This window comes from Otolemur garnettii, unplaced genomic scaffold (assembly GCF_000181295.1).
Source record: "Otolemur garnettii isolate 467f Iridium unplaced genomic scaffold, OtoGar3 scaffold00021, whole genome shotgun sequence".
NCBI classification, from domain to species: Eukaryota; Metazoa; Chordata; class Mammalia; order Primates; family Galagidae; genus Otolemur; species Otolemur garnettii.
In genome coordinates this window covers 22,721,646-22,731,179 of record NW_003852416.1, presented here as the reverse complement: position 1 = coordinate 22,731,179, position 9,534 = coordinate 22,721,646, and the positions used below count along the sequence as shown (strand labels likewise).

The 9,534-nt window shown below is 54.2% G+C and overlaps 1 protein-coding gene across 1 annotated transcript; it reads right to left on the bottom strand.

Annotated features, from left to right (window-relative positions):
• Positions 1-3,685: 3,685 nt before the first annotated feature.
• On the bottom strand, positions 3,686-8,529 carry SFRP5 (secreted frizzled related protein 5). The gene is made up of 3 exons (XM_003787287.2): positions 7,971-8,529; positions 6,503-6,580; positions 3,686-4,751 (listed from the first exon to the last, which is right to left on the bottom strand). Exons 1-3 carry the CDS (start codon positions 8,491-8,493, stop codon positions 4,405-4,407), a joined length of 948 nt encoding a protein of 315 aa, XP_003787335.1. The 5' UTR covers positions 8,494-8,529; the 3' UTR covers positions 3,686-4,404.
• Between the last annotated feature and the right edge of the window lie 1,005 nt (positions 8,530-9,534).

Sequence of the window (9,534 nt, the reverse complement as noted above, 5' to 3'; positions counted from 1 at the left end):
GCAACAAAAAAATAGCCAGGTGTTGTGGTGGCTATTTTTTTTTTTTGTCCCAGCTACTCAGGAGGCTGAGGCAAGAGAATTGCCTAAGCACAAGAGCTGGAGGTAGCTGTGAGCTGTGTAATGCCACAGCACTCTACCGAGGGCGATAGAGTGAGACTCTGTCTCTACAAAAAAAAAAAAAAAAAATGCTACTTACTATTTACTATTTACTACTTACTCTTCTAAGTGGTATGTATGCATTGTACTTCTCATACATTTCCCACTCAACATTCAGGACCACTGTGAGGTAGATATTGTTCCTCCATTTTACAGCTGGTCAGTATTCCCAGTGTCACAAAATCACTACATCCCAGGATTAGGACCAGAACTGTGCTATCCTGGCCTAGCCTGCCTCTAGTTACCCCAACCCTGAGTGTCCAGGTCCTTGCTGTTCTTTATTAGAATTCTGACTTTGGGCTCAGTGCTTGTAGCTTAGTGGTTAGGGCACACGCCACATACTCAGAGCTGACGGGTTCGAATCCAGCCTGGGCCTGCCGAACAACAATGACGACTATAACCAAAAAATAGCCGGGCGTTGTGGCAGGTGCCCGAAGTCCCAGCTATTTAGGAGGCTGACGCAAGAGAATCGCTTAAGCCCAAGAGTTCGAGGTTGCTGTGAGTTGTGATGCCATGGCACTCTACCCAGGGTGACAGCTTGACACTCTGTCTCAAAACAAACAAACAAACAAACAAACAAACAACCCCAACAGAATTCTGACTTTGTACGTAGCTGAAAAACTTGACTGACTTCTGCTCTCTTACAAGTAGGGGTGGCCATGTGACTTAGTCCTGGCCATTGGGCTTGGAAGTGGAAATCTACCAGGTAGGACTGGTTGGGAAATCACTGTTCCCCTGATCCAAAGGACTAAAGGCAACTGACACGCTGTTTTTGCCATTTGCCAGTCCCCACGTTGCTGTCTAGAATGCAGCTGAGAAGTTGGGAGGAGGCATCATCTTATAACCCTGCCAACAAAAGCCACACCTAGCAGGGCAGGAAGACAGAAGGAGTCTGGGACACAGACTGCCCCCGCGTACCTCCAGATCTCTTGTGTGGAGAAGCCCCCTGTTCCTTCGGTTTCTGTTCCATGTGGTCAGAGGCAAGTGTCACTGAGCCACTGAGCCCAGCATCACAGCTGCCTGTCTACAGGCTCTGAATAGAGGGAATGATGGGCGGCGCCTGTGGCTCACTGGGCAGGGCGTGGGCCCCATATACTGAGGGTAGCGGGTTCGAACCCAGCCCCGGCCAAACTGCAACAAAAAATAGCGGGGCATTGTGGCGGGTGCCTGTAGTCCCAGCTACCCAGGGAGGCTGAGGCGAGAGAATTGCCTAAGCCCAAGAGCTGGAGGTTGCTGTGAGCTGTGACGCCATGGCACTCTACCGAGGGCAACAAAGTGAAACTCTGTCTCTAAAAAAAAAAAATTAAAATAATAATAAAAAAAGAAACGAGATTCCTGGTGGGGGGCGGATATGATAGCAGATGTTGGTGGAGAGAACAGATGTATAGAGCTGTCTGGACCCCTTTGTGTGGGGTGGCTGAGGAGTGCCTTACTGGGCTTCCCAGCATTGGCCAAGGGAGCCCTCTGTCCCCCACTGCTCCACTGTTGCCAGCACCTGACAGAGGTCAGCATTGTACTTGAGCGGGAGGCAGCCTCAGTCCTGTGTGTTCCATGGAAAAATAATCTGTGGTCCTGGTTGACCATTGAAGTGTCTGTAAATATTTGGTCAAGGTAGGAAGCTGGGAGACAAGGGGCAGATTCAGGGAGCCAAGTGAGCTGGGAAGGGTTTGGGCGTGGGAGTGGCCGAGGCTTCCTTAGAGGCGAGGAGAAACAAGCGGGCCTGTGCTGCTCTTGACTTGCGGCCAGGCCACCTGACTGCCCGGAGGCGATTTATGGGCCCACGGTCAGACCACCTGTTAGCGAGACCTCAGGGGAATGTGCTTATACTGCCCCACCACAGAATTCAGGCCTTTGCTTTTCTGGAGGCACCGCCTAGCTCATTTCTTTTAGGTGACGTGCTCCTCTGGGAGCTGTGAGAGTCGAGGTTTTCTTCAGCTCAAGAGAAGGTGGTTCCTTTGTCTCAGAGGAGCAGCAGGCCCTGACTGGACTTGGTATCCCAGCTACACCCCCACTGACAAGGAGAGCCCCTTGGGGTGCCCTCCCTGCACTGGGTATATCTGCTGACAGACCCCCAGGGAACTCTCTCCTGGCACTGCCCCTTCTAGAAGCCCATCCAAGTGGGAATAGCCTCTGGCCTTTGTTTTAAGTCTTCTCCTGTCCCTGTGCCATTCACCTCAAGGTAGCAGCCTTTGCTCCAAGCCCACTGGGAAACCCTGTAACCCCTCAGGCTCCCCCTGCCTCAGTTGTTAGCTTGTCTGGATAGTGGTTCTCAGCCTTGCACACTAACCCAGGGAACATGTAGAAATATTGATTCCTGGGTGCCTGGCAGATTCTGATTTAATTGCCCAGTATTTTGTAAGTGCTCCCTGGATGATTCTAATGTTTATGTGTTAAAGTGCAGATTCTGATGCAGCAATCCGTGTGGGGTCTGAGATTCTACATTTCTCTCCTTTTTTTTTTTTTAAGAGATGGGAGTCTTGCTCTGGGGGCTCAGGCTGGACTGAACTCTGGAGCTCCAGTGATCCTCTCATCTCTGCCTCCTGAGCAGCTGGGATTACAGGCACACACCATTGTGCCCAGCTAGTAGCTTCTGTGTTTCTAACCAGGTTCCAGGTGATGTGGACACTGCTGATCCAGGGAAAGATCAGGACCAGGGCTGGGGTTCTTGAAAGTCAGATGGGAAGAGTGATACATCGTGGCCCTAAGGCTTTCAGGCGTGGCCCAGCCTTCTTGAACTCCCCAGGCTAGGTGTTACCCTTATGGGAAAGACGCACAGGACTGTAGGTGTCTTCTGATGGGAGAAGGCTGGGGACTTGGCACCTCTGTCCTTCCTCAGGGACAAAAGGACAGCCATCTTCACTTAGTGGTCAGGATGAGAGGGTGACCCTTGCCACGTGCTCTTGGGGATCCTACAAAAACACAGGCATTGCTTTTCTTAGGCATTCCAAGTAGAACTGTGTGGATAGGCTGTGGGTTAAGATAAAGTCCATTCTAGGCTGGGCACAGTGACTCATGGCTGTAATCCCAGCCCTTTGGGAGGCTGAGGTGGGAGGATCATTTGATCCCAGGAGTTGGAGGGTACAGTGAGCTATGATGACACTACCACACTCCAGCCTGGGAAATAGAATGAGACCCTGGCTCTAAAAATAAAAATAAAAACAAAAACATGGGCTCAGCACCTGTAGCACAGTGGTCACAGCACCAGCCACATGCACCGAGGCTGGCAGGTTCGAGTCCAGCCTGGGCCAGCTAACCAACAATGACAACTGCAACAAAAATATAGCTGGGCATTGTGGTGGGCACCTGTAGTCCCAGCTACTTGAAGCCTGAGGCAACAGAATCCCTTAAGCCCAAGAGTTTGAGGTTGCTGTGAGCTGATATCACAGCACTCTACTGAGGGCGACATAGTGAGACCCTGTCTCAAAAAATAAATAAATAAAAAAAAAAGTATGTTTTAAACCTCCCTTTCCTCTTACTTCTTGGGAATCAGCTGACAGAGAAATCACCTGGTCCAAACCAACTGTTGTTTTCTTTGATTTAATTAAAAACTTAAAAAAAAAATCAAAAACCAAACCCTGTTTGTATCAGTTGTCTAGTACCTCTATGGCCTCACAGCAGTAGCAATAACTTACTCATGGTCAGGGTGAAAGGGAGATGCGGGGGCTGAGCACTGAACCCGAAGTGAGTCCGTGGGAAAGATCTGCACTATGGCTGGGCTGGGTTTGCTCTCCAGGCCAGCGAGAGTGCTAGGCCTCAGGGTAGGGAAACTCGCAGGTCTGGGAAAGCAGCAGGTGTGGCTGTATACATTGAGACCCCAGGTGCTTTTCTTGGGGGGCTATGGTGAAGATGCATAAAGGGGCAGTGGGAGAGGAGAATTGTCCCCCAAGCAGTTCAGCCTTTCCAAGATGGGCCCAATCACCAACAGAGGGCAGCTGATACCACCTCTACTCTAGAAACCACCTTCTAGAGCCCCCCTCCCACTCTGCCTACTTTCTGAGATCTTGGGCTTCCCCCCACCCCCCTAATGAGAAAGCCCTGTTGCTAAGAGAGGCCCAAGACCCCAGGGACCTCAGGATCCCTTGGTCAGGGAGGATAGCTCCAGGGTCTGTGCCCATCCCTTGGGGGCTGTGCCAGTAACAACTCTGTGAAACGAAACCACCCTCTGGCAGGGGCTGGGTCAGCCTGGCTATAGGAGTGAGGCCCGAGGGCAAGCATGGCTGGCTGGCTGGCTGGTGGGGAAGGCACTCTTCAGTGGGGCTCAGAGGCCCCATAGAAGAAGGGGTAGTAGAGGGAGCAGGGGTAGGAGAACATGAATTTGACTGCAAACTTCATCTCCTTATTCTTCTTGTCCCAACGGTAGACAGCCGTGAGCAGCAGCTGTCCGTCCACCTTGCGACCCATGACCAGGAAGCTGCCGGCCAGGCTGTCCAGCTGTGGGCAGGGGCAGCCTGCGCTGTTCTTCATGTGGAGCACCAGCCTCTTGGTGTCCTTGCGCTTCAGGGGGCCTGGCTTGAGCAGCTTCTTCTTTTTCTGGGCTCCAATCAGCTTGCGGTCCCCATTCTCTATCTTGATCTCCTTGATGCGCATTTTGACCACTGTGGGAAGGAGGCACAGAGGGGCAGCTTGAGAGTGGTCAGGACTGGGTAGGATGCTGATGGCCCTGGATTCCACTGGTGTGCTCTGGACCTTTAGGCTCAAGAAGCTTGATGCTGGGGTGGGGGTGGTGGAGCTTATACATGCACCTTTTAATATTTATGAAGCACCTATCATGTACTGGACTTCCACAGATATTATCATATTTCATCCTCAGGGTACAGGAGGGAGGACATGAGCCGCAGAGAACTTGTGACTTGCCCTAATTGAGAGCCTGGATTGAGCCAAGGTCTGGCTGACTCCAGAGCCCAGACCTTTCCACAACACCTAGTGCAGGGTGGAGAGCTCCTGAGGGGGAGTGGGCAGGAGCAGCTCGCAACAATCTTCTTGTGGAGCATAAGCTTCTTGGTGTCCTTGTGCTTCAGGGGGCCTGGCTTGAAGCTGTGTCCCCAGGGAGGGGTGGGGCTGACCACTTGGAGGGGTCCTTGTGGTGGAGGGAGGCTGGACTTCCTGATCTCCTGTTACCAGTGGGATTTCTGTGTGTGTATCATGTGGAATGTACATGGAGTGTGTATGTGAGTGGGGTTGGAGCAGTCACGGGCTGGCAAATGTTTAACAGCTGCCTCTGAGAATGGGGGATGTGGGATGAATCCTCCACGTGGCCCTGGGCATGGGAAGAGACAGAGATCAGCTCTTGCTGGTGTGAACGCCCCACTGTATGGTGATTTGCATGTGTACTCATGGTGGGTTTCTGTGTCTGACAATGTGTCTGTGGCATGTGTAGGAATGTGAGTGTGGGGAGTGGCCTGGGAGGTATGTGACAGCAGGGTCCATGGCCGGGGAATCATGGTCCGGGTCACTCAGCAGTGGCTGCAGAGAGCCTAATACACTTGGGCATAAGGGGTGGAGAGTTGGAGGTAGGGAGCCCCTTGGGCTAGTGTCTCCCTTTTCAGGCCGCTGGGCCTCCATCTCTGCAGCTGCCAGGGAGAAGCCAGAGAACTTTGCCTACTCCTGGAAGGAAGTTATCAGAACATCCCCTTCTTTCTCTTTTTGTCCCCCGCCCCTTTTTCTGTCTCTGATACACACACATTCCCAAGCAACAGCAATATTCTCTTTCCAAACAGGTTACCAACATGAAAGACCTCTCTGAAGGAAGGACTACATTATTATTTGTTCTTTCTGTTTTATAGACCGGGGAGACTAAGACACAAAATGGAACTGATTTGGCAAAGGTCACAGGCTGGACTGTGTGGTCCATGAATGGGCCAGGTCCTGACTGGACTTGGCTGGGTTGTCCCAGCAATAGGGAGGCTCTGGGGTGAAGCTGTGGGGATAGGTGACCACAGGTCTCTGAGCAGAGGTGCCTAGGGACAAGGGGCTCCAATTCCATCCTGGAGTCCATCTCCTATCCTCACTTCAGTTCCCTCCATCTTTGAACTGAGCCTGCATCTCCCAGAGAGACAGTCCAGCCACAGAGGCCCCCTAGTACCAAGACAAGCCCTGGTGGGTGGTTTCTGAGCCCATAAGCCATGGCATTAAAGGGCTTCTGACACTCTTGAGATGATGTGACAAAGAGGTGCATCTTTCATGGGAGACAATGGTATATAGTTACCATCAGATTCTAGAAAGGGGTCCATGAGGCAGAAGCTGTTGGGATTCACATGCTGGATGTGGGCACATATGGTCATGTGTGTGTCAAGGAAGAGGGGCTCAGGGTGGCACTGGGGAGTGGTTGTGTGGGCCCCACACTCACCAAAGTCGCTGGAGCACATCTGCTCCATGAGGCCGTCAGCACTGTGCTCCATCTCACACTGGGCGCAGATCTTGGTCACTAAGAGAGAAGGCAGGCTCTCATAGGTTTCATGAACCTGGGATGGCTTCCTATTTTATGTATGGGGAAACTGAGGCTCGGAGAAGTTAAGCAACTTGCTTAAAGGCTTCTCTTTTTTTTTTTTTTTTTTTGAGACAGAGCCTCAAGCTGTCCCCCTGGGCAGAGTGCCGTGGCATTACAGCTCACAGCAACCTCCAACTCCTGGGCTCAAGCGAGTCTCCTGCCTCCGCCTCCCAAGTAGCTGGGACCACAGGCGCCCGCCACAACGCCCGGCTATTTTTTGGTTGCAGCCGTCATTGTTGTTTGGCGGGTCCGGGCTGGGGATTTGAACCCGCCACCTTAGGTGTACGTGGCTGGCGCCTTAGCCGGTTGAGCTATAGGCGCCGAGCCCTTAAAGGCTTCTCTTATAGAGCAGAGCCTGACTAATCTGCTCTTTGTTTTCTTTCTTTCTTTTTTTTTGAGACAGTCTCAGTATGTTACCCTTGGTAGAGTGCTATGGTGTCATAGCTCACAGCAACTTCAAACTCTTGGGCTTAAGTGATTCTCTTGCCTCAGCCTCCCAAGTAGCTGCAACTACAGCTGCCTGCCACAATGCCTGGCTATTTTTTTGTTGCATTGTTGGTTAGCAGGCCCAGGCTGGGTCCCAACCTGTCTGCCTCAGTGTATGTGGCTGGTGCCCTAACCACTGAGCTACTGGTGCAGAGCCTAATCTGCTCTTTCTTCTGCACCGAACCTTACCCAAAAGACTCCCATCAGGGGCACTGAGGAAGAGGGTGGAGAAGTTAGGGTTCCAGGTCTAGAAAATGGGGGGAGACCACAGCCCAAGAGCACTTTAGCCTCCAGTTCTTTTCTACATCTCTTCTCTCAACCCTCCTCCCTTCCCAGGGTCCCACCAAGGGGTAGAGGTGATGCTTGTCTAGGTGCCCTGGGGACAAGGTGAAAGGCATTGTTTAGTGACACCCCCACCCCCACCCCCAGCATTCTTGGGTTGAGGGGAAAGATAAGGGATTTGTGTAGACGCCTCAAGTAGGGAGCAGTATTAGACGAACCCCAGGGATAGATAATTCAGCTGCTAGGATAGGAGGGCGTTGTGAGGGTTCGGGGTGGAGGGTGTTTAGGAGAGGAGAACCATTGGGGAATGCCTAGAGGCACAGCTCTGGCAGTCCGTCCGTCGGGTGGAAGGAGAGAAGGCTGTGGGAGACGATTTCTGGCGCACAACAGTCCTCGCAGACCAGGTGTGTGTGTGTGCGTGTGTGTGTGTAGAGGGGTGGCACCTCTCGGGGGCTTGCGGAGCTGTGCTAAGGGGTTGGGGGAGCAGCATCCGTCTGGGACCCGGCTCAAGAGGACCCAGGACAGTCGGAGAGCACGGGAACGGCGGTGGCTGCGCTACCTGGAGGCGCGGTGGCGGGCAGGTGCCCGAACTGCACAGCGATGCAGAGGTCGTTGTCCAGGGGGAACTTGTGGCAGTGCAGCATCTCGGGCCAGGGGAAGCCGTAGGCCTCCATGAGCGGTGCGCAGCCGGCGCGCACCGCCTCACACAGCGAGCGGCAAGGGTAGATGGGCCGGTCGAGGCACACGGGCGCGAACAGCGAGCAGAGGAAGACCTGCGTGTCTGAGTGGCAGCGCTTGGCCAGCAGCGGCAGCCAGCTGCTCGCCTGCTGCTTCACCTCGGCCAGGCTCTCGTGCTCCAGCAGGTTGGGCAACCGCATGCGCTTGTAGCCCACCGTGTGGCAGAGCGGCAGGTCAGCGGGGATGTCGAGGCATTGCGGCGGCTTGGAGTAGGAGCGGCCGTGCAGCGGCTCAGCCTGCCAGCCGTAGTAGTCGTACTCCTGGCCACGCGCTGGCGCCCCGTGCAGCGCCCCTAGCAGCAGCGCCAGCGCGGCCGCCCGCGCGGCCCCCGCCACAGCCCGCATGGCCGCCCCGTCCACCGGCGTGCGCCGCGCAGGCACCCGACGCTTCCCCGCAGAGGTGGTCCAAGTGTATGGCAGCCGCGTCGCGGGCGCGGGGAATGATCCTGGCGCCTCCCACCTTGGGGCTCCAGCCCCAGCCTCTCCGCGCGCCCCAGCCAATCTGTAGCCGCCCGGCCCCCAAGGCGGGGAGGCAGGGTGGAGCCCCCGAGCCCCTCCCGCTGGCTCCCCGTGCAGCGCGCCTAGCGCGGGCCTGTGCGTCCATCTCTGCTCTCTTGGCTGCCCCTCCACAACCCTGACCTCGTCTTGCGCTTCTCCCGCGGCGCCCTCGCCCTCGCCTCCCTTGGCATTTTCCTCGCCCCTCGCCTTCTCCATCCTTGCTACTTATCGCTCTCCGCCACGGCCTCTCCTGTTCCTTTTCTGACGCACTTCACTTGCTTATCTATACGCCGGGACATTTCTCCCTCCGTCCTGTTTTCTCTTCCTGACACCTCGGTTTCTTTTCTCCCTGGCAGGAGGCTCCTGGCTGCCCAACCCTCCTGGACCTCCTGGTCCTCTGGCCAGTTCTCACACTTCAGTCCTGAGGTGTTTACGAGCTTGGTGCCAGGCACCGTGCTGGCTGTTGCGGAGTCAAAGATGAGTATGAATGGGAACCCAGCTTCAGCAACGGCACGGTCTAGTGGGGGCAAAGGTAATCATAGCTTTTATTTAGTGAGCTCTTACTAAGTGCCAGAGATGGGAAGGCACACTACAACCGTATCAACCACTGTTTCTAGTGCTAGCTAATACTCAGTGGAGGCTAACAGTGGGGGCCAACTCTGTTCCAAGCACCCCATATACCTTACCTCATTTAACTCCACAGTAATGCTGTAAGGTGGGGAGGTATTATCTCCACTTTACAGCTAAAGATACTGAGGCAAAGAGAAGTTAAGTAAGGCTTATAGCCAGGATTTGAGCCTGAAATTCAGAGTGAGATTCCAGAAACAACCAGGGGATTTGAATTCAGAGTCTGTAGGCCCAATGGCTCTGGAGGGTGGGCTCAGAGAG

Coding starts and splice junctions, on each gene's coding strand:
- SFRP5 (XM_003787287.2), bottom strand. CDS start 8,493: ATGCGGGCTGTGGCGGGGGCCGCGCGGGCGGCCGCGCTGGCGCTGCTG. Junction 6,581..7,970: donor GCCCGCCACCGCGCCTCCAG/GTAGCGCAGCCA, acceptor CTTCTCTCTTAG/TGACCAAGATCTGCGCCCAG. Junction 4,752..6,502: donor GATGTGCTCCAGCGACTTTG/GTGAGTGTGGGG, acceptor TCCTTCCCACAG/TGGTCAAAATGCGCATCAAG.